The sequence below is a fragment of the Crocodylus porosus genome, unplaced genomic scaffold (genome assembly GCF_001723895.1).
Source record: "Crocodylus porosus isolate Cpor-Errol unplaced genomic scaffold, CroPor_comp1, whole genome shotgun sequence".
Classification (NCBI taxonomy): domain Eukaryota; kingdom Metazoa; phylum Chordata; order Crocodylia; family Crocodylidae; genus Crocodylus; species Crocodylus porosus.
The window spans coordinates 4,533,168-4,557,996 of record NW_017728927.1 but is presented as its reverse complement, the minus strand read 5'-3'; the positions used below and the strand labels follow the sequence as shown (position 1 = coordinate 4,557,996).

General features: G+C 40.7%; 1 protein-coding gene across 3 annotated transcripts in view; it reads right to left on the bottom strand.

Annotated features, from left to right (window-relative positions):
- Positions 1 to 23,588, bottom strand: part of KIAA0430 (KIAA0430 ortholog) — a 33,190-nt gene extending 9,602 nt beyond the window's left edge. The window contains exons 1-17 of one of the 3 annotated variants that reach the window (XM_019541797.1): positions 23,387 to 23,588; positions 21,446 to 22,114; positions 19,728 to 19,902; positions 16,765 to 16,991; positions 15,019 to 15,136; positions 14,130 to 14,302; positions 13,003 to 13,440; positions 12,312 to 12,469; positions 12,023 to 12,187; positions 10,980 to 11,169; positions 10,271 to 10,449; positions 8,374 to 8,454; positions 5,581 to 5,817; positions 4,497 to 4,616; positions 3,944 to 4,119; positions 3,347 to 3,567; positions 897 to 1,039 (exon numbers count right to left, since the gene is read on the bottom strand). In XM_019541797.1, the coding sequence (XP_019397342.1) occupies positions 897 to 1,039; positions 3,347 to 3,567; positions 3,944 to 4,119; positions 4,497 to 4,616; positions 5,581 to 5,817; positions 8,374 to 8,454; positions 10,271 to 10,449; positions 10,980 to 11,169; positions 12,023 to 12,187; positions 12,312 to 12,469; positions 13,003 to 13,440; positions 14,130 to 14,302; positions 15,019 to 15,136; positions 16,765 to 16,991; positions 19,728 to 19,902; positions 21,446 to 22,114; positions 23,387 to 23,530 (3,614 nt within the window). In that variant the 5' untranslated portion in view covers positions 23,531 to 23,588. The remainder of the gene's footprint in view (positions 1 to 896; positions 1,040 to 3,346; positions 3,568 to 3,943; positions 4,120 to 4,496; positions 4,617 to 5,580; positions 5,818 to 8,373; positions 8,455 to 10,270; positions 10,450 to 10,979; positions 11,170 to 12,022; positions 12,188 to 12,311; positions 12,470 to 13,002; positions 13,441 to 14,129; positions 14,303 to 15,018; positions 15,137 to 16,764; positions 16,992 to 19,727; positions 19,903 to 21,445; positions 22,115 to 23,386) is intronic. The other 2 variants (XM_019541800.1, XM_019541799.1) reach the window with 2 other exon arrangements.
- Between the last annotated feature and the right edge of the window lie 1,241 nt (positions 23,589 to 24,829).

Genomic DNA, 24,829 nt, shown 5'->3' with positions numbered 1-24,829 from the left:
GGGCAGAAGAATGGGATTGGAGCTGCTTTGGGGCATGGTGCAGGGCTGATCTGCAGCACACCTGCCAAAAAGGTTGGCCTGCACTGTTCTATACAGTAATGTAGAATCCCTGCCAAGGAATCCCTCAGAAGAATGTGCATAATGCACATTCACACTTTCAGGTGTAAGACTTGCCAATAAAACCCTGAAACTATAATAGAGAAAAAACTTTAGTAGCTTTTTAGGGAAAGAAATGCTTTTTTTTTTTTTGTAATACAAGAAAATGTTAACTGACAAACGCTCACATACTAGTTTCATAAAGGCATACATTAAACTGCTATTTCCTATCTTCCTTTAAATGCTGAGGCTCCCTACTAAAAAAAGGGCTCTGTTATTCTAAGAACAATGGAGATAGAATTTTAATACTGGCAATGCAAGATCTCCCTTGGAATTTGTCCCAATATGTGTGTCAAAAAATTTGGCTGAAACATTTTTGGTTTTTAGCCCAAAAAAGGTGCACAATAGCACATGCTCTCTCAGACTAAATTTGCTTTACAAAACTATATTCACAGCAATATTAAAATTATGTTCTCAGGGATTAAAAGTTAAAACATAGTAACCTGATTTAAAAAGCAGCAAACAATTAAATGAAGCACTTAATTTATTTAATTTTTAAAGTAAATCAACACTGAATTCTATAAAGGTTGTAATATTTTTATTTTATTCTAGTGATGTCCATCAGATTTTCGACAAGTTCAAAAATAAAACAAGAGTGAAAAAGAAATAATGTTACAATTGTCCGTTATTACAGAGAATGCTAACTTCAACCCTATTACACATTGTATTTTAGAACAAAATTAAATTAAAAATATGGACTAGATGTTTTGACAGGTGGCTAAAGACAAGAGTCAACTTACCAGTGATAAGCCTGTAAGAATTCTCTCACGATAACTTGTTTGCTGGCCTGGGATTTAAGAAGTTTCAATAAATCTTGAGTGAAACGTTTTACTTGGGCCCTGTGCGTTAGGGTCAACAAGCGTCTGGAGCCCATGCCAAGGATCTATAAGATTAAAAAAGAAATAAAAAAAAGACACTTGAGCATGGAAACCAAGCCACAAACATCTCCTTATAGTCAGGGAAACGTCAGGTTTCTCCTTGCAGGTTGACAGAGTTCCAGACTGCAAGGGGCTGGGGGGAGCGGGAGGAGGGCAGCGATCAGGTATAAGGCGCTACATGCATGTGCACGCACACATGCACATGGCAGCCAGGCAACGTGGAAAGCAGCTCACACAGCTCCCTGCAGGTAAGTCTGGGGCGGGAGGGGGGACTGAGGCCCCCATAGTGAGGGAGGAAGCAAGTTGTGCAGGGCTAGGGCTGGGAGCACTGCCTAGTTGGGGTGATGCATGGGGCCTGAGGCCCAGGGCTGGAGTATTTGGTCGCAGGGCCCAGGCAGGGAGCAGGATGGAGCCGCAGGGCAGCTTGTCCAGGGGGCAGAGGGGGGATGGGATGGGGGACACAGTTGGCTCCCTGCCACTGCATGCACTCCTGGGAAGGCATGGGGGGGGGGGGCACATGCCCTCCAGATCTGTGCATGGGGTGGAGGCAGATGCAGGCTGACAGCTGCAGGCTCAGGGTTTCCTGCCCTGCAGCCTTCCCCCTGGGGCCTTCCATCAAGTGGGACCCAGCATGGCAGGGCATAGCAGGGTGGGGAGACATGGTGCTGGTGCTGGGAGCCCTACATCACCATGGCAGGTGCCCTCTGGCTGCCCGGCAGCAGCAGGGAACAACTCCGTACCACCACCCCCACTGCTGCCTAGTGGACAGGGAGTGCCTCGCCATGGCAGTGAGGAGCTCCCAGCAATGGCACCAACCTCTGCCCTGCCATTCTGGGTGCTGCCTGCTGGGCTGTGGAGGCCCCAGGGGGAGGGGAGCAGCCCTGAGCCTCCAGCCTGCATCTGCCCCACCCCACCTCCCACGGGCTCCGCTCCAGCCACGATGCCCATGGGGGAGAGGGAGCCAGGCTCCACACTCCACTGGGCTGTAGCAGCCATTGCCTCCCATAGGCGGCAGCAGGGGCTCAGGCACTGCTGGAGGCAGGAGCAGGGGGTTGTGGTCCTGTGTCTCTGGCCTTGTAGCCCTGGAAGCTGGGGGCCCCCTCTGGCAGGGTGGGGGCTGTGGGTGGGGAGTGAGGAGCACCAGCAGGGTCAGGGGCCTGTGAGTTTGGGGTGAGGGGCAGTGGCATGAGCAGGGTACCAGCATATCAGGGCTTCTCAGCATCACCAAAGCTGTGAGGGGGTGGGGGGGCAAACAGCTGCAGGTGGACCCACATCCTGGTAAGTGAAGAAGGCAGGAGAAGCTCTGATTTTCCATGATAAAGAAACCCAAAATCAAATGCCAACATTTGTAAGTATTTAGAATTGATTTGTTTATAGTGACTAAGGCATTAGTAGGCTTCCAAATTGCTTTATAATTGTAAATATATCAATAAAATGTTGTGTTCAATTGATTTTATGTATATAGCAGCATTTCATTTTAATTGTGGATTGGGAGTTTTTAAAATCAGAGAATCCATGACAGGTTTTTAAATCAGAGAATTTGCAATTTTTAAAGAGAGAAAACCAGGACCCCTGCTTATAATAATAATATTGAGCTATTTAGCTAGAAATGTAAATAAGAACAGAAGAGAAGCATAAGTAAAAACAGTATGCCAAGTATATGGCTATGAGATGCTACATTTACATACACTTCTTCATAGCCAAATCACGGGCAGAGATGTGTGCTAAGTTTTTCTGCTACATGGGGTTAGCATAGGTTATTAAAAATTCCACAACTAGCACAGTTTTTCCAAAGCCCTGCTAATGTTACCACAAATACTATACTGAAGGACCAGCTGAGTATCCCTGGGACTAAGCAAGTTCCTAATAAGGGGGTGGGGAGGAAGACCTCTCATATGGTTCCAATCTGTAATACTGATGCTCTGCCTGGTCTTATTACTGAACACAAATTAATATATTCTGCAAACAGCTAGCTAAATACAGCAGCAGAAGATAAACTACAACTTAAAGTAGACTTCAAAATTCCACTGCCACAAGTTAAACTTAACAGAGCTTTATATATTTAGAAGTTTATTAAAACCAAAAATGTCCCCCCCGCTACACATACACACACATGCACAGAGAAACAGTTATGACAATTCTCTCACCAGAACCAAACAACTGACTCCAAGCCCAACCATTTCCTTTGCAAACATGACAGGATAACAATTACAGTGTCTATTACATAAAGTGGCAATTACTGGCAATTAAGTGAGCTGATTCTAGATACAAATTTACATTTTAACAAGACAAAGGAGTGGCATTTAACTCACTTGCAGTACATGAGGCACTGCTTCCAGCAGCTCCATTAACTTGGAATACCCATAGTCAGACACACGGCACTGTTTTGCAAAGTGATGGTGATATGTTGGGATGAATTTACTGACAGGTATGATACAGGATGGCTGGCTTTTAAGCAGATCAATCACTTCTCTACTGAACTGAATAAGCTGTGGGTTACCTACAGGGCTTTTAGATCGAAGCAGCCATGGATCTAAGGAGGAGAATTTTATTTAGAATGAGAAGACATTTGCTTCATACAACTATGCACATTACTGAGATTTTATCATTGCTATATACCCCAAAATGGGAATATCTATGCAATTTAAAAGTTGTTACACAATTGTTATCAAATAGTTTTCCATACCCCACCAAATAACATGAAAGTTTATCATATGCAACACTGTTGAAACAAACAAACAAACAAAAAAAATACTTTCAGACATTTTAAAATGGTTGATTCAACAATTTTATGGATTAACTCAGTCTTCACAATATATATATTTTTTCTGAGAACTAACAATGATTTTCCTTTCCTGTTGGATGCCCAGATACATAGAATGAAAGTGAAAAAGCAAGTTATATGGTACCTGTAGTAGGGGGTGGTGGTTTGTTGTGTATCCATTTAACAACTTTAATGCCATTTTGAGCAGTGGCAATATTAACTCCAGGAACACAGGTGATGAGATGCTCCAAGGGAACTCCTCCCTGGCCTTCCTGTACTATTTCTAGATCACTGAACTCCGAAGTATAGCAATCAGGAAAACTTTAAAAACAAAAGGACAGGGGGGTGAAGAACAAAAGAAACCCTGGTAAATAATAAAGATCTTACTCTACTGCCATTCATCTTATGAATAAATACAATGCTATAAAAAGGGATATATTCCTTGCTCAAGAAACTTCTAAAAATCCTATTAATAAGAGCGCATAGATATTATTTGACTCCACAAAAACAAGTCTTTATTTAACTGCTCTCAGAATTATTGGACAAAAAGTTGTTGCAACAAAAAAAACCTCAGCTGCTAAGAGACACTTACGTCTGTTATAAATATACCATTTCACAACACTTTAGCGTGTTGTAAGAGAAGGAGAAGTTAAATTGATACAGAAATTTAAAAAAATAAATCAAAACCTCAAGTTTACCTTAGTAAAGGCAAAGTGCCCTCATGTGTCTGCAGCAGACTATGGACTTGTGGTGCAAATGTCTTCAAAGACAAAATTACAAAAGGAATTTTGTAGGAGTCTGGATCAAACTCGTGTTCACTGTAAAAATGACACAAATAATTAATTATGACATACTTATCCTTTGAGCACAGGTTATTTTGCATACAAGTACATGTACAATACTGGTGCTAACTGGAAAAACGCTTCTGGAATGGCAGTTCTCCCTTCCTTTGGTATGCACTTTACACAATTGAATCTCTGAATACTATGTGTGTGGGACGGGAGATGGTTCAGTATTATGTGAATGAGGAGAACCAGCATGTTGTAACTAGCCAGCTGCATATTGCCAGCAAGTGTTCTTGAGATATCTACAGTTGCTGACAAATAACCCTATAAAAAAGCTTATTATAACATGGATTAGCAGCAGGCATTATTGACTGCTAATTAACTTAGGAGAAGGAAGAACAAACTGTAGGGCAAGTAGAAAAGCAAATTTATGAAATTATAAAATTATTCTGCATTTTCCTCACTACGCTTCTCTAACCAAATCAGGAAACTGATATCCATTTCGATCTCTGCCTAACAAGTGTTACATCTTCAGCAATGGGACTGAAGCATAAACCCAAATTTCTCAGAAAAAACAACTCAAACCAGGACACTACATGAAATACCACTTTGTTCCCCACTCCACTTGATCCATTCTGATTTAGCACAAGCTTTAAAACAGGACATTCACTCACTGATGAATCTTTTAAAAATGGTATATACCCAGGGCCAGACCCTATTTCACCCATTAGATGCTCAAGTACAATCTTATTCCACCAAGCTGAAGTGCTTGAAAAACAGTTAACGCAAAAGGTGCATGGAGTTCCCCACCTGCTTGCTGCTTTTTGTGACTTAGTCTAAAGGCTTGGATAATGATGTTACAGAAGTAGGAATGTTAACACTTTCTTCAGGGACTTGAGCAAGGTGCAATAGGATTATACTCAGAAGGTAAGATCTGAACTTTCACGTAAAATACTTCTGGAAAAAAAAAAAAAAGACGTTTCCACATGCATTCTACCTGAAGTCTTTATCCAGGCAGTGTTGTTTGCAAATGGGTTCATGATACTCCAACTCTTCAAATATTATAGGACTGCAGTTGGCTGATGAGCCATCATGAGACTGCGAAGATCCTAAAGGACTTTGCCGTGCTTGGCTGCTGGGTAGAAGACATACTAATCGTCCATTTCCTTGGTCACGGATTGCCACAGTATCCGTTAATTTATACAGATCTGTTATAATTAGCTTGTGTCCAAATCTAAAATGAGATGTATAATGATACACTATTCATAAAAAGAATCTGACAAGAACTAAAAACGAATCAGACTCCAAGAACTAAAATAAATATGAAGTGACAGAATACGTTAAATACTCCGCATTGAGCTAGTACAGTCAAGCGCAGACATTTCTTTCCCCGGGGACAGGTCGCTGCTACCCATCCCCAGGAAACACCTGTGCCACAAAGCAGGTTACCCTGGCTGCGAGGCAGCACCCAGCAACTGTACTGGCTCCAGCAGCCGTATCTGGGGTCCTCCCGAGGCTGCAGGCATGACAGGAAGCCTGGCCAGTAGGTCTGTGCAATCTGTATTTGGCCGATTCGATTCAGAGGTCCGAATCACATTTTTTATTCAAGTTGGCCGAATCGATTTGGAAGAGATTTGGCCATAGGTTATAATAGGGGAATCAATTAAATATCTATAACTTTGTTGTTTTTTGGCTGATTCAGATGAAACTTGCAGGGGCGGTAGCTGCTGCAAAGGGCACGAAGCATGCCAAGTTTCAGGATGAAAGATGCAGCGGTTTCTGCGAAACTGTACCTCAAACTACTGACAAGCAAAACTCATGACATAGGTGACAGTGTGTGTGTTAAGGCACAGGGGAGTGAAAACTGCAGGGGGAGTCTGGGTTCTGGGGTCCTGCACCTCTGGCCGCAGGCAGGCAACACTCAGACATTTGACTGCCCAGGTACCTCTGCACTTTTACTTGTGCTGCTACATCCCCCTTCCCCAGCCTGTTCCTCACCCCAACACCTCCATTTCCATTTTCACTGACTGCCTCTCTCACCTGCATTGCTTGCCAGGCCAGCCTCTAGCTTCTTTACTATTCCTTCCATCCAGGACCAGGAGAGACACCAACTGCAGGTACTTCCTCAACTTGACAAAGGCTTTTTCAACCCAAAAGCTTCCTAAGATATATTTTTCTAACTATTTCACTTTTTTTCATAATAAACATATAAACATAAAAACACAAGATAAGCCATCACACACCATAAGTAACATATATCCAACACAACAACTTTTGTTTTATAAAGGAGTTGACAGCAAGAAGCAAAGGCTCTGTGGCAGTTCCGTCTGGATACCTTTGATGCTGCTGGTGCTATTGGCGTTGAGCCAGCTAAGTTATGTTGACCTGCTGTCATTTACTGTGGTAGACTGGGCCAAGGCTGATGTGGAGGAAGAGGCCTCACAGGAGCACACTGCCATGTTGTGCAGAGGCCCCAGTGCGAGGAAGGGCGCACCTGACAGGGGCACACAGTCCCACAAGCACCCATGTCATGAGTTTTGCCTGCCTGCGACCAGCGGTGCAGGGAGAGTCTGGGCTCTGGGGCCCTGCACCTATCTCCCTGACAGCTGGTAGGCTTTGTGGCTGCAGCAGGGGCTACCACCCATGCAGTTTTCACCTCCTTGTGCCTATAACACACGGTGTAAGGCATGTCATGAGTTTTGCTTGTCAGCAGTTTGAGGTGCAGTTACCCAGAAACCCCTGCATCTATCTCCTTGAAACTTGGCAGGCTTTGTGGCCTCAGTAAGAGCCACCACTCCTGCAGTTTTCACCCTGCTATGGCTTAACACATACACGCAACATGAGTTCTGCTTTCGGGATTTGAGGTCCAGTTTCCCAGAAACTCCTGCACTTATCACCACGCAAGTTTCATCTGAATTAGCCAAAAACCAACAAAGTTATAGATATTTCATTGATTCCCCATTATACCCTATGACCGAATCTCCTAATCTTTTCCGAATCTATTTGGAGAGCCTAAAGCTTCTAGTGATTCGATCTGGATTTGTAGATTCGGCCTCCGAATCATCTCTGAATTGTGACCCAAAGCTTTGCATAACCCTACTGGCCAGCAACCAGAGTGTGGCTCTAGCTGGCCAGGCTCCAGTTTTCGGCAGTGCATATTGCTGAAACATACACCTTCCCCGCCCCCGCTTTTTTTTGGCATGGGTTTCTTTGAGCCAGGGATCTCCTGAACGCATGCCTCCCTGCAGATACCTTGGGCCAAAAGGTAGCTCGCCCACCCTGTGAGGGAGGGTTTATGGGGGAGGTGAAAAGCATTTTCTGTGGGGGACTGTGGGATAAATTGTTTAATTGAACTTCTGTCCCAGATCCCCTCCAGATTCAAGTTAACTTAAATCAGTTAAGTCTGATATTACATCCATCCAAGTTTACCCTAAACCCATTTACATGCACAGAACTTCTGTTGTATTACAGATCTAAACTGTTTTCCAATCACTTATACCAGTATATCTGCAATTTTTGTCCCTAGCCTAAAAGACAGTCTGAAAACTTAATTAAAAGCTACCAAATCTGAACTGTTAATTTAAAGCACTAATCTTTTCAAACTGAAAAAGGTAGTAAACTATAAAGGAAAACCAAGGCCTCTGACTACATAAAATGCATGGAATTCTGCTACACTAGCAGAGAAAATATTGCTTATACTTTAATCATTTGTTTTTTTTACTCTACAAACAGAAAAAAACCCATTATTTTTGGTAATAAAATTTAAAACCAAATGCAATTTAAAACTTACTTTTTTTCATAGATTTCTGTGAACTTGAATATAGGCAGACAACAAGCAGGAGCATCCTGGAGAATAGAGATCGTTTCTGAACTGCAAGTAAAATTTTTTAGTGTTAGTACCCTTATTTTATTAAGCAAAAGTTAACTTTAATCTTGAAGTTTACTTCAATTACTCTGTTTCTCCGCTGAGGATGCAGTACCCTGATTACTACCAATTTAATGCTTTTGGTTTTAATAAAAGTTAACCTTTTATAAAAATGAATCAGGGAGCAACAGGAATCCCTAGCCTCATATGATCCCAAAACAGTAGGTTGATTAAAGCAACCAGAATTCACTGGTATTTTTGCCAAATTGTAAATGATGGAACAGGTCAAAGTAGGGACTAGGGCACATTTAAGCTATGTTTGTATATATCACTTCTTAGTATTAAGCATAACAAATGGACAAATGGTCAAATTCTGATCTGTTGCATCCAGGCCACACTAAGTATGTCATACTTCTGCTTAGAAGATAAAAAGGACATGTAATATCTCTAAAGGAGCACCAAAACATCGGCACCAAAGTAGCGCAGCACTCAGGCAGCGAGGAGCAGAGCTGGCAGCATGGAGAGCTGCCTCTGGTTGGTAAGTTAGAAGGGGAGGGAAGGGGTATGTGGGGGGAGCAGATCAATGCCCCCCACAGTGAGGGAAGGGGCAGGCACTGCCCAGCTGAGGCAGGGCATAGGACAGGGGCGCAGCTCATGGGGTGGAGGCAGCTCCTGCCACTGCTTGCACCCAGAGGGGCAGGGGGTGTGCCCCCAGATCTGTACAGTGCGGGGCGGGCTGCTGTTGCAGGATGGAGGCGGTGCTGTACAGAGCTTTTCTCACTGGGGGCAGGGCTCAGAGCAGGCTCCAGCGGTGCAGAGAGGAGGCTGTAGCCACCCCAGATTTTATTGGAGCTCTGCTCCCAGCCCCACGCCACCAACTGGTGCCGCCATGGCTTTTCCTGGCACTTCAGTGGAGGTGGTGGTGCAGGACTGAGAGCAGAACTGCAGCAAAATTTGGAATGGCTACAGCCTCCTCCCAGCACCGCAGGAGCCCAGCCCCTTGTGAGAAGAGCCCCACACAGCACCAGCTCCACCCTGCAGCTGCAACCTGCCCCACACTGTGCCAATCCAGGGGCACATGCCTGCCCCACCCTCCTGAGGTGCAAGCAGCAGCAAGAGATGCCCGCACCCCATGAGCTGCACCTCTGTCCCGTGCCCTGCCCATGCCCCCTTCCTCACCACAGGTGTTGATCTGCCCCCCCCCCCCACACACACTCCTTTAACCATAGCTGATGGTAGCTGTATCAGATATCAGTTTGGTATTGACCAATATGCCTCCTTAAATATCAGCTATCGGTATTGTCCCCCAAAAATGTCTACCAGTGCACCCCTATTTCTTGCCCTCTAATTCAAAGACTGTTCAAAATTGCATAAGAGATAGGCACCAGGTAATTATGGAAGATAATATGAAAGCCATATTAATAAGATATAAAGTAAGCACCCAGAAGTAGAACAGTAACTGACAGTATCATTTTTTAGCTCCCTTGGCTTTTCCTAACTTCTGAATACAGTACCAGTTTCATGAAACTGACAAACTGACTTTCCTCCAGAACTTAAATATGATAAGAAGTCAAATAGCATGAAGCTTCCAAATGAAGCTCTGGTACCTTTATACAGCAGAAAAGCACCGTAAACAAAACATCGGAATTTAGCTAGTGCTAACCTAAACATTACAAGATAAAAACTTTTTCTTCACTTCAAATGAACTTTAGTCAATTGGTACAAAAAATAAAATTTTGCGTGGATTCTTCTCAACCTCTCTCCCTCATTGCTCTTTGAGTTCTCTAATAACTGAAGAAAAAGCATTTAAGTTGTTTTATACCTAAGAAGGGACAGAGATTTATTAGCAGCTCCTGTTGCTAGAGAGACCTGAATTCTTTTGCTGCCAATTTTATATCTGTGAAGACTGTTGACAGCTCCAATTGCTTCTTGCAGATTTTCCATTTGAACTGTAGCCTTCAGTTGGTAATCTGTATGAGGACTGAGCTCTACATTCTTTACCTGGAAGAGAAATATGAACCACACAGGTCACAAAAGAGACCAGACTGACCTAGAAGCCATTTCTTTAACATGGAAATTTAGACAAGTTATACACGAATTTATTTTGCAGCCATTTATAAACCATCCCATGGCATCTCATTGATGGGTTATTTTCTAGTCTTGGTAGCAAAACAATATCCACCTTTGTTTCAGTTATGATTAAATAAGATTAAAAGTATCAACTCAATATTTAAAGCCATCCATTACTTTTGAATCTAACATTAGGAGTAGAGGGTAATTTTAAAAAATATTTTACAAGCTCAAAATGAAAGCGCACACAGCACCTCTGTCACGTTTAACATACCTAGAAACACAGAATACAAAACAAAATATGTGGATCAAGAAGTATTATGGCTCAGCATCACAAAACACTAATTGCTGAGTTCCAACATGTTAAGATGTCACCAGACCAGTTTTTAGTCCTTATAGAAAGCTAAAGAAAGGAAATCAAATCAAATCAAAACAAAATCAGAAAGGATTAGATCCATTACCTTGCCATGTCTAGAGAAAATGTCTTGCAAAATTTGCTGCAACTCTTTTCTGGACAACCTGTAGTCTATATTGCTGATATGAATATCTGCACCATTTGCAAAAGGATCAGGAGAGTCTGTACCACTGGTCTGATTTATAATATTGAAGGTGAGTGGGGACGATCTGTTTGAAAGGTTTGGAGACATACTCCTGATTAAAAAGAAAAGAAAAGGAAAAAAAGCATTTTGTTTTCATTCAATGAATATGACAAACGACGATTCTGTTGGTATCCACGTGCTGAAAATACAAGCATGTGCAAGAAAGCTCACACAAATTAGGTAAAACAGATTTACCAAGGTTAACTGAATTTTTCTTACACAAAAGCATTTTGTTCACGTGTCCAAACACAGGAACCGAAAGCGTCTTCTTTTTACACTGAAGAATGGATTATTTCCTCAGAAAAACCCAAACAAACAACCTCCCCCCAAAAAAACAACCTAGAACCCCCACAAAACTATCATCTCAAAATGAACAGCAGAGTTTGGAGCTGGATAGAATTTTTGCTCATAAAATATATACTTTCCTCTATACATTAAAAGCCAAAACTTCTTCCCGTTATCTACCCAGGAAGACTTTTCCCAAGCCCATTAGGCAATGTTTGCATCGCTGGGCACATGCAGGCCTTGGAAAAAAATCTTGCCTCAAATGTTAAGAAGCAGAAGTACTTCAGAAATACTGTGAACTCTACCATTACCAGTAAGGAGAGAAACAGCTACCACAAAGTGAGCTTCTATTTGAAAGTGAGGAATGTTCCCTTTCTTGTTTTTAAATCCAGCTCTATCCATTAGTGCTCAGATAGCAACTAATACGTTAGCATTCTTACTTAAGACTGAGTCACCATGCATTAGTGTCAAAATGACTGTTAGACACAAATCCATAGGCAGGATTTTTTTCGGCAGTGAGGTCAGGAAGGCTTGTGGGGGGTTTTTGTTTTTTAAACAAACACAAATCACCTAGCAAATCCAGCCCAAATATTCCAGATATTAAATACATGCAGACTTACCGAGATGACCAGCAGCTCTGGGACATAAACAGAGGACTCAGCTGTCGTGATGATGTTAGCTTGCTGAAAGCAGAAGGGTAGCTGACTTGGAATACTGTTTCATCTTTATCTTTTCTTTCTACAGGAGAGTTGCTAATGCTTCTGGGAACAACGGTCTCTTTTTTACTTGGGGACAGGAGGTGGGAGGGAGGGGTTAGAGAAGAAAAAAAAAGAGATGCGTTATGTTGCAGAGCTCAAGGTTTTTACTCAATTAAATTTATTGTAGTGTTAGTTTTTTCCCCCAACATACTTCTGGTTGATTTTATAGGTAGATTCTCCTGTTCCTACTTTTTTGGTTGTTGGACACACTTGTTTAGAGTTATTCTGTGCAGGAATTTGTCCTCTTAACTGGTCTTGCTGGTTTTCAATATTTCTACTGATAGTTTTTGATTCAAGGCGGCACAGCTCCTTTACAGCAAGGGAAACAAAGCAGTTAAGAAAAAAAACCCATAAAAATTGTGACATTTTCTCCTTCATAAGACTTTCCTTCTTCAAAACAGCTGTACAAATAAATTCTAAGTGCAATTGGAAGTAAAATTATACCCAGTGACAATTTAAAAACAAACAGCAACATTTTGTTAGAAATATGGTAGAAATTCGTGGTAACTACAATGAAATGGGGTAGAGGTCCATTTCAATCTTTAGAATTACCGGATTATTTGCGCACTGAATTACTCTCCCACCCCTTCAAGATACAGTAGGCAAGATCAGTCGTTTTCAAAGCAAAGTTAAATGATAACAGCAGTATTTGGAGCCCTGGACAGCAAACTGACAGCACTTAGGCCTGAAAAAGAGTGGTGTGAAGGCAGAAGATAAAAGCTACTCTTCAGAAGATCTTATCCTCCATTGAGGAAAATCACTCCCAACACATGGAGGTTAAGATTCAGAAAACTACTGATTATATCAGAAGAACATAGCAGGAATGAGAATGATGGTACTACCTGTAAACTTTTAACATTTGCAGCTTTTGTGGCAGCGCCATGCATCTGCAATCCTTTCCCTGCAGTGGTTTTGGCACTGGAAGACTGGTCACTTGAGTCTTTGCTGAGGAGGCACAGCTTTGTGTTCTTGTTCACTTTTTTTGGAGACTTCATCTTTTCCGCTCCAACACAGTTTGAACTTTTTGTTGTTTCACTGAGTTCTTTGTTTTTTGGGGTAAAAGACACAATAATTCTATTGCCAAACACATCTTCGTTTTCCATTCGCTTCTGAGCACGCTCAGCGTTTTCTTGGTTTAAAAAGCGAAGAATTGCACTGCTTCCAGAAATGCTTAGCACTTTCCCTCCACAGTTGTCAGACAAGCGCCTGAGTCTGTTGCTGACGCTTTTGCTGTCTCTGTTCGTTGGCAAGTTGTAAACATATAACAGTGTATGGCATGGCTGTTGAAAGAAAAAAGTAATAAGATAAGTTCCCATAATTACAAATAACTAAACAATCTTTTTGCTGACATTTTCCAGGGGTCCAAAATTAAAACTTGGGAAAACTATAATGGGTGGTGGGAGGGAACACTAATTAAAGGTTAAAATCATTTAGGAGATGCAGGAATCATCCTATTTTCCTAGAACTTCTCACCTTTTGAATTTGCAACCCAAAAGTTGCAACTATGACAGTTCATGAACAAGCATACCTACAAATAGACGCAGACAAAATTGGTATAATTTGTATCTCAGGAAGAAATAATGGACATTTTTGTAATGCAATGATACCAGGGCTCAGAGTTAAAGAACTGCCACTGAAGAGGTTAAAAAAAAGGCAAATTATCAATACAGAAACAATAGCAGTCCTGGTGTTTGCAGTGCTCCTGGTTAAGTTGAAATGCAGCTGCTTGCAGATGTTAAAAAACAAGCAAACAAAACAACCACACTTTACTGGAAGAAGCAGTGCACTGCTTCAACCTGGCTCCACAGTGTCTGTATAGATTGAGCACTTTGGTGCGTACCCTTGAAACACACAGCAGTGCTGCTGAAAATATCCCAATTGTTACATGAACTTCTGCAAAATCAGAGACATAAGAGGGCTCATACACACTGAGATTTTCTACAATATATATATAATAACAGTCACTTACAGGAATTTTCAATGGCAACCTTGGTGGCAAGTCTGAAATAAATTCTTCGAAATGGATAAGCTGATGAGCATGATGTAACAGTGCTTCTGAAGCTTGGTTTTTATGTACCAAAATTATATGGAAACCATGCCGATGTCTCAAGTCGCTAAGTTCCAAAGCAAAATTTACATCAGCTGAAACAAAAAAAATCCAGTCAAGTCACTCATAAGAGATTACTTTGACAGGTTCTGCTTACCTCAAAAAAGCAGCTTCATGCAAAAAGAATAACAATAGCTCTAAGCATTTAGAAAAAGGGATATCCCACTTAGCAGCAAAGTTTAGACTCTAACAAAAGCTTTCTAACTCATAATAGATACTTCTGTAATAAAGATTTTGCTTCAATAGAGTTATTATAGCATTAAGTGAAGTCCAGAAATGTGGCATTTAATATTAATGATATGTATGTATCCTGCATTAGTCTCTTGTAATAATGCAAAAATTGAATACTTTGGAGTAGAAGACATATTCCAAAATTTTCCACAAAGGCTATTATTTAGAGTAATGAAATCAATACGCAGTGCCCACTTAAGTCTTATTGGAAGATACTTACAAGACCTTTCAATGATGCACACAGTGATATGTCAGCTATATATAAATCATGGTTTAATAAGCAATATTCAGTTTTCACTCATTGTTTTAAAAGGATCACTGTAATCTGTTATCAATTCTCATTTGAGCACTTCAGCTAGATAGTGCTGATTCTAAACACAACCTTTGGGAAATATCACACAGCAAACGTTCCCCGTGAAGGTCTGACTTGAAACATTTACATGCAAGAGAGGACCTGAATTCTGTCCCCAAAGTCTAGAAAGACACCGTACATTTTTCACAATACAACTGACATACTTACTTGAGACAAGAACCACAGTGGCAGGTGCAGTGTGAGTATCAGCAAACCTTCTAAGACTCTGTCTCAGTTTGTCATCAGCAGCATTCTTTGCTGTGGCATTGATATGTGCAACAGTCACCTACAGATTATAAAAACATGCTTTTAAAGAAAAAAACTTAAAAATAAAAAAGCACATATAGCAGACCAAGTTCTGCATTTACCTCTCAGTTTAACACACAATGTACACCACACAAAAATACTTTATGATGTATAAAGGTATGAAGTAGAAAGGTGTTTCATAGGAGAAATTAGATTTGAGAGAGAAGTTTTGAGAACTTCTTTAAAAAATAAACAGACTTAATAAATTAATCTTAGATCCACTGTACTTAGCTCTCCCCTTAAAAAGGAGGAGACTTGCATGTGCTAGAGGATGTACAAGAGAAACCGTGATAAACTAAACCATTCTCTTATAATTGGTCTATAATATTGTTTGTTCTGAATACACTGTTTCAATTTTGCATTTTAATAAAATCATGGGGAAGAGCTTAATGTTTGTTTGACTTATGTAAAGTTAAAACACACAAGATATTACTATAATAAAAATTACTAATAAAGGATTGCTTGCACCTTCAAATTAGCCTGAAAATAAAATCTGAAAACACATTCCTAAACCATTAACACAGCAGTAAACAAGAGAACCCTGCTGGCAGGTATGATGGAAACACTTTTAAAACAGAGAATCTATAAATACTAGTCTTCAAAAATATGGACAACCCAGGAAAAGGGGACCCCTTCTGAGAATTATTAGGACTTTTTATTAGAAGATAAAGGATTGAATCCGTTTAAAATGCTGACCAATGCTTGTTCCAAGACGGGCAGACATGTTTTGCTGAAACTGCAGAAAAGTGTAGCTACAGTGCTCAAGGAGGCTAGAACAGTTTTTTGTAGACGTAGATGTATACATTTTTAATGAGAACTGTAGAACTATTTTGAGCAATTTTTTAATTTTTGAAGAATTCATACTAATTGGCAACTGAACCTAAACATGATTTATATCGTTGGTTCATTTGTTCTTTTTGGCAATTAGATACCTACTAAGGGTTTGGACTCAGTAAGTTAGCCCCATTTGTCCACCTATTTATCTAGGTAACTTCCGAATTGCACTTTCAAGCCCACCAATAACCATAATCCTAATTCTGTTTTACATGACTGGGCTTTACAGTGAGCTATTTCAACTTCACCAATACCTTGCTTAAAAGATATATTCCCCCTTTCACTATTTTGAAACAATGGTCTATTCAGTGTTGTCCCAACAACGATACAGTTGTTTTCAAAAGAGTAATCATTTTCAGAATTTCAGATATCTAATAAACCTAAAATATAATTCAGACATATGCTTGCTTGGACTTAAGCATGCTCAAATACTGAATTAAAAATATATATCTACCAAGAAAAAACAAAGGTTTGAACACAGCAACTTATCTGTTAACAGATTAAGACCTAGAAATAGTTCACATTAAATCCTAGAAAAAATAAGCAGCAGTGCCGTCATAAAAAAATGGTATTCCAGTTTCACTAGAACTCATCCCTCCACTTTAAATAAAGCAAGAACAAATGTCTGGTGCTCCCTAACATCACCTGACCTAATCTATCCTGACAATTTGCAAACCCTAATACAGATTGTTTACATACATTTAGGATGTCTGAAAGCATGCAGCTTCCCTTAATTAAGCACACCATAAATTGCTCTCATTCACTCTCCCATACCTGGCAGTTGTTTAGCTCTTGAATAACTTCTTTATTTTCTTTACTGATGTCACACACACAGATGAATTCTGCTTCTCTGTGACCTTTAAAAAACTTCTCACGAATTCGCTGTACAACTGCAATAGCTGAACGGCCAGTCGGAACTGAGCAGTTTTCAATATCCCAGAAGACTCCAATGGGGGGCAAGTTTTCTAGTAACTGGCCAGTTACTGCAACTTCTGGAGATCCTGTACAGATGTGATGAAATACCTTTAATTTCAGTCTGAATGATGCTTAGAAAATGAACCTCTGCAGTTACAAGCATTAGGATATAAAAGATATCAAAGGTAGGTATTGAACTACAAGCCTAGAACAACAATTCTCAGGAAATGCAACTAAGCAATGCAATTAGAAGTAACAACTAGTTGTCTAAAAGGGCCACCTTTTTAATGCAAAATGATTCTTCTTTATTTTAAATCAATACTTGAACCATGAATTTACCAATGTTTTCTCTTAGTCAAGTTTGGAGAAGAAATTGATTGCCATTGAACAAAGATTGCTCTCTCCCTCCCTCCAACTTGTATCCTCCAACAGGCCACGAGAATTAGGAGTCTGGCCTGCTTGCCTTTCCCCACAAATTCTAGGCCTCTAGGAGCCACACAGGCCAGATGAAATTGGTCTGCAGGCTGGATGCAGCTCAAACTATATCTTTGACATCCTGCCATAGAAAATATGAGACTGTCAAAATCAAAACTATGTTAAAGAACCAAGCAAATTTGTTGAGGAAGGGCGTTTCTGACACCACTTAAATTGCTAATTGTTGTCTAAAACCTTACACAGAAGTTCACAATTATTACTGTATTAATAACAAAAAATAGTAACGTAAATGCCCAGTGTGAAGTGCACTGTTAAATAACTAAAAAACAAATTTGAACTGGAACATGACTCTGGTACAAGGAGTTATCATGAGCTGAGGAATAATTTTAGTTCTGATTTTTCAGAACAGACAAAAGCTGAATCATGCTTACATGTGTTCTATAACTCGCAATGGCCAGAAAATAGCAGGTGCCACATGAATGAAAATTAATACTTCTAGATGAGAGAAAAGTACCACATCACTGAACTTGGAACCAATGTTCAAAAGGTAAGTATACAAAAATGCTGTATTTACTCAAATAGAAGATGACCTTGAATATAAGATGACCCCCCACTAATTAGATCCTACGTATGGAAGATTTATAAAATTGGTTACAATTATTCAGGTATAGACTCTAATTATTGGAAGTTTGCCCTGAATTTATCCAGCAGGGAAAGTCAATTTGGGGAGGGGAGGGAGAGAGAAACCAGGTAGGCCTTTGCTCCGTCTCCCTCAGCAGCCTCTTCCCTCCTCTCCTTACTATCGGACCCTGCTCCCCCTGAGCATGTGGAAGTGAGGAGCAAATGTGAAAATAAAAAGCTTGAAATTAAACATGGCAACCCAGAATTTGCATCTAGTACCCACAGACTTAACTCATCCAGAATCAATGCATAGTTTTGGGTTTTTTTGAAACAGCTGCAAGTTTAAGCACAGGTATTTCATAAACACATTTTTGAAAAGCAGTTTGGCAGCTACTTGTATCTAGTATAGATTATGCATGATATTAGTCCAAAGCCAAAAGGCTCACAATTTACCGCATTAATTCATTCCCCGGGTTAGGCCCCACCAGTAAACAGCATTTTAAGCCAGAGCAACCCCACAACTCAGCACTGCTCAGTATGCATGTATACTCCAGATACCCTCCTCAAAGGATATGTATGCTAATTAGCCCCCACTCATGCCTGGAACCATGTGTTGTTTTCACAAGTCCTGGGATGCTCCAAAAATTTACATGCAAATAAGGTGCAGAGCAACCTGGTCTGGCTTCATCTCCTGGGGCGCAGATGTGTGCAGGAGTTTGATTCCCCAGGGACAACTAGCAGCAGCACACCTTGAGATGCAGCTACCTGTCCCCAAGGAATGCCAGTGCCACATGCGCTTTGGTGCGTGGCATGTTACACCAGGGAGCAGTAGGGGAGGCTGAAGCCAGTACTGTGTTGGCCCCAGAAGCCTTATCTGGGTCCTGCGGGCCTCCTGGGGCTGCAGCTATGGCAATCCTGGCAGGCAGAGCCTCACCAGCAGCCACAGCACAGCTCCAGGTGGCCTAGCTCCACTTTTCAGTAGTGCACTATGCCCAAGTATGTATGCTCTATTTCTATTTTTCAGCACATTTTCTCACCCCTGTGCATAAGCAGCGCACCCTCGCAGCACAGAAAACACCAGACTGCACAGTATGTGGTGTTGCAAACGTGTTTGAGGTACCACATACTGCACAACTGTGCTCATCTGGACATGCTGATAGGGGGCTTGCCCATGTTGATCATATGCACCAGGCTGAAAGGGGGCACAACTAAGGGCTATTGGATGAACTGTATGCAATGTTGTAGCTCGCCATGGTTTGAAAGAGTCGGTGGTGAGGGGGATTGCACTTAATGGGCACTAGCATGTCTTACTCAGATGGTTTGCACTAATGTATCCTTGTGGTAGATTCCCATCAGCATCTTTGCCCAATGTCAGACATGTATTTTAATCGTGTTTAGTGTTGGCTGCATTTGATCAGCTTCATAGTTGGTTTCCATTACTGAACACGTGCTGCTTTTGCTAGCAGTTTATTGACATATAATGTGTTTAGTGAGATTTCCTTACATGCAATAAGACAAGTGGCTTTTTCCCCTCCAAAGCCAACTGAGGAGAAAAAAAAAAAAAACAACTTTGTCTTGTATTTGAGTAAATACAGCATTATGCTAATGTCATTATTGACTGGGCTGAGCTATCAAACAGAAACAAATAGTTTAGTATGTTTTGGTGTTACTTAAACATTCTCAGAAAGAGGTGCAAATTTTTAATATTCAACAGCTTTTTAAGAAGTGCATCCTTTAAGTAAACCTTTCAAACAAATGGAGTTTACCATATTCCTGTGGAGATTTGCCCAGGCTGCTCGCCAGTAATAAACGCGTCTCTTTTGCCGTTCCTTTGGTTCCGCAGCCATTACATATTGGGATAGAGATGGGTGCAGTCTTAGTACTTGGAGGAGGAATATTTGGCCATACTTTAGCAGGATCAATTAAAGTATTTCTGGTTGGCTGTCGAGACATTTTTCCAAAACACGAATTAGTTTAGTGTACATAACTGTGCATACCATTCCAAATTCTAAACACTGATTCTTACCCCTCCAATGACAAACACTTTCTAGTCAACTGAGGTTAATTTTCAGATGAACAGGTACATCAATAACACTGAATAAAGCATCTTTCCCTCGTACAACCTTCCTTTCTTTGCACACCTTAGAATCCTCAGTCACTGTTGGAGTTTAAGGTGCTTGATTCAGACACTATCCTTAAGACATTCAGGTTGCTCACAGATGTTTAAAATCACAAAATGATACTTTACCGGAAGCAGCAACACCTTACTTCAACCCAGCTCCACAGAATCTGTACCGATTGGGCACTCCAGCTGGGATTTTGGACAATTTTAGCTACAGCCGATTCAATCACCTACTAGATAAAAGTGACAAAAAAGCCCCGCTAAAGTGCCTGATCTATACAGATGTTGGGCGAGCTGGGTCCAGCCAATACATTGCCTCTCCTGGGCACGTGCTGGGCTCAGTGCAGGAGCACACCAAGTTTAAAGTTAAGTGCTGTTTGGGTTTTTTTATGTCTGCAAGTAGCCTCAATTTTCAACAGGGTGGGGGAGGAGGGGAAGACTGTTATTTTAATGAATCTCAACATTTCCAATATCAAGGCATCCATAAGTTACTGATGAGTTTTTTAAATTCTTGGCCTTGTTTGGTGAAGTGAATTTATATATTCATTTTGATATTAATTTTTTTAAACTCCTCTCAATTTCTGAGCCTCAGGTAACGCTTTGCAGTACAAGATTTGCAACAAATATCACTTCTGAAGCATTAGTAAAATTTAAAATTAAATTTAAATCTAAATTCAGTTAAATATTCAATATATACTGAACCGATATCAAATCAAAAAAAGTAAATTATAGGTTAGGAAAGGCTGATCTCAGGCACTTGACTTTTTTCATGAGATCCACCTTGATCAGATCCCTGTGCTGATTACAGACTAAATGTCATTCAATCTATCAAGTCACTACTAACGTTACATTTCATCTGGATCTGTCAGAATAAAAGTAAGCTCTCTTTCCGGGACTATTTAACATTCTGTTCAATTAATAATAGAATTAGGATACATACAATCAAACAGTACAATAGCCTGTTCTACTTTCCCACAGAAGTGAATGTTACTTCCATAAAAGTGCTCACCTTGGAAAGACCAGTCTTCCTATACCATGGCCCTTATTCTACATAACACTGCCAACTGCTATTCTTGTTTATGCTTTCTGGCAGCAGGCCAAGACGACTAGCTTGGTTCCAAGATGGGTTATGATCCAGCTGCCATTATCATTTCTCTCCACTGGCTGGCTGCAGCATAGCACAGGTGAAACTCCTCACTGCTGACCCCCCAACCCCAACCCTGTGAGCTACATCTAATTGCTCTGTGTGGGCCATAGATTGCTGATCCCTAAACTACAAGATTCAAGCCCCTCCCACTTAAAGACCTGTTTGTTAGAGCTTTTATAATAAACCTTATATGAGGAAATGCAATGTATACAAACCTTGCTTAAACAGTCATTGCAGTAGTGAGAACCCTTTAAACAAACCGAAGGTGCCATATTTAGGTGCAAAGAGTTGGCGCACACACGTGATGTTAGCTCCGATTGTGTAATGTGCTCCTCCAAGTGCCCTGCAGCCCCACTCGTGAATTCAGAACAGGGAAAATATCCAGAAGATGGACAGCTCTGAAGGGCTGGAAATTGATGCAGTTTGTGCACGTTACCATGACAGGATTGGAAATGGAGTTTTCCACAACAAGGCAGATGTTGACAGGAAGATGCATTATTTTCTATGCACATGCCAGGGAAGTCATTTGTAATGCCTGTCAAACTGCTTCTAGCTGTAGCGTTCTTGAGTGAAGATGCAGACTGATAAGCAAACCCTGACCCTATTTGACAAGTAATTGTCCCAGTGCTTTGAGAGTCTAATATTGTGCCAGGGTGAATCAAGCTACCACCACCACTACCAAAATGCAACTGAGACGTGCAGGAAGAGTCAGAGCCGTGAGTGCAACAGCTTACTTTGGGGGCAGATGAAAGTTGTATTTGCCGTTGATGAATAGGATGAACATCAGGAAGTGGTACTGCTGGAAAGAGTTTAGAGCTAGCATGGTGAGGAGATGGAGCATCCTTCAATTCCACAGCAGTTTTGTTGCTCTCCATGTAATCTTTCTGGTGGAGGAGGGAGGGGGAAAAAAAACCAAAAATCATACATGAGATTTACCCCAAAATGTAAAAAGGTATAACCCACTAATTTACAGTAACAAACAGCTAATATTTACTGGTTATTTTAACTATGACAGAAGCCAGCAAATCATAAATGATTATAAATACCATCATAACATCAGATACATGTGCTAAGCTCTAGACATCTTCTGTATAAGTTGCATACATAAATTTAAAGGGACAAATTTCTGGGATAATAAATACAAAAGACTATAAACCAGAACAGTAACTGACTACAAAGATAGATCACTAAATGTAGAAACCGAAGGAGGCAGAAGAAAAAAAAGTTAAGAAATTAAAATTAAAATTTTTTTTCTCCACTTGAAAAGCAAAGCAAACGGACATACAATATCACCAGGACATACAACTTCTGTAATGGAAGCAAATTGCAATGCAGAAGTAATGAAGAAATGGTTATAATATATAATTTACTTAGAATACACACATTTACTTAGACTTGGATCAAGGCCATCAAAAATAGGCTGTTGAAAGATACCTAGTATCCACAAAGTGAAAAATGAGCATCTTAAAAGCCAAGAACAGAAAAAGAACAAAAACAAAGAGACAGAACGCAGGTAAACTATGATGGCAAAGCAGTGATTTTTCAACAGAGGAAGAACAAAAAAAACCCAAAACAAAACATTGGATGTCCATGGGGTGGCTGGACAATGGAAGCAAATTTGTTGGGTACATGCGTTTTTTTGCACGTGCAAGTTCTAGATTTCATTAGATTTTCAATCTTTACATTAGAATTTTAAAATGCAAGTGCGTAGAGTCGTGGGACAAAAGATAGTTAAGAATTAGACATTTGTAAATAACTGTAAAAGGTTGTGCTAAAAATTTGTCTTATAAGAAATAGGACTATATGTTATGATTCAGGGCTTAAGCAAATCAGCTATGAAGATGGGAAAAATGCCTCTCCTCTCTCCAGTAAAATACTATCATCTAGTACATGAGTGCCTTTTGTCCACAGATCCTAAACCACTTTAAAGAAGTTGATCAAACTGAGTATTCATACACTGTATTCTCTATTCATTACAGATGGAGCAAAACTGAGAAAGAAAAGTTATTTGCTAAGAACTATTCAACTGGTCAGTGACACAGCTGACACTACTCAATTACTCTACAACCCAGCCATTGCCCACCTAATACTGCATAATGAGAAACATCAGTTTATTTTAGTACATTAGTTATGTTCTTAGTACAGTGAAAAATTACCGTGTCTGTACTGCAAGGTGAAGTCTTTCCAGTTGCAGAAAAGCAATTAGAGAATTTCCACAGCCATGGTTTAACATCATTATCTTGTCGCTGAAGCCACCCAAAAGATCTATTGCAGAGGTTCTCCGAACTGTTTCCTTCCATTATACAGCCATACAAAATGGTTCAACATTCTTTCATCCCTCTTTTCTTTCATTCTTCCCACCTGTAAAAAAGTGAGCATGTTTTAAATAATATTTTTAAAGATAACGAAAAATATATTGCTTTATTCTGTACTCCAATAAAAAGGAAGTTTCTGTATCTGTACTACTTGATTCAACTTAATAAATATTTTGAATGCAACTTAGACTTATATCTACAATGTGTTTTTGTAACTTCTTCCCTGAAGCTGAACACAAACCTGAGGCATAAGCAAGTTGATATAAGTATTTTTTAGGCTCACGGTAAATCTACCGACTACTGAAATGGTTTTATATAGTTCATAACATCACTCCACTTATGAATATTAACCAGAATCTAGATTTTCAAGAGAAGTGTTCAAAATGAAACCCACTGTACTCAACAAACGGGAAACTAAATAATCATCAAATTTTCTCTCATTTAACCTGCAACAACTTATACATTCATCTGTTTCGGACATACAATGTAAATACCAAGTATTTATATAGTTCTTTCCCTAATCCAGACTCTTTATAAAATGTTGCTAATCCTCTGCATACCTTGAGATATAAGCATCTGTCTTGTTTTAGAGTCCCAGAAACCTAAGCAACCTCCCAAGACCCTGCAGCAAATGTATTAAGTGAGCTTTGATTAGAAACAGACTTCTTGACCTGTGCCCACATGCTGCATCCGCTAGGCCAAGCTGTTTCTCAGCCTTTAGTTTCATTTATGTAAGTTGGGTGGTGTCTGCCAAACCCTTTACTGTAGGGTTTTTTTAAAAGTACCGATACTAAAAAGTTACACAACTACTACGAACATAAAAGCCTAACTGCCCACGTGATCCCTGCTCCCAGCTGCAGCCTCTTCAGAACGCGACATCGAGCCGATCGACTCTCGCAACTTGAAAGCATTCGGCTTATGAAATGGAGACACTTATTCAATCACTTTAAAACAAAGGGGCAAGAAACACTTATACAAGATAAGAGTCAAGGAACCCTCCGTGCTTTTCACCTCTGGGCTGAGGCTCAGTAGGCTGGGGTTTGAGGGGAGTTCAGGGGGGGTTGAGCGGGTCCCCCACCCCCTTGGCTTGGCCGCAGCGTTTTGCATCCCCGCTCCGGCCTGAAGCAACAGCAAGACCAGCAGGGGCCGCCCATGAGCCCGCCGGGTGACAAGCCCGGGACGGGGGCGGGGGGTAGAAGCCGGGGGCAGCCCCTCCCAGTGTCTCCGGGCGGAGCCGCCCCGGGAACAGCTCCGACGCCCCCTGCGGTGGGTGCGCCCCGGGGC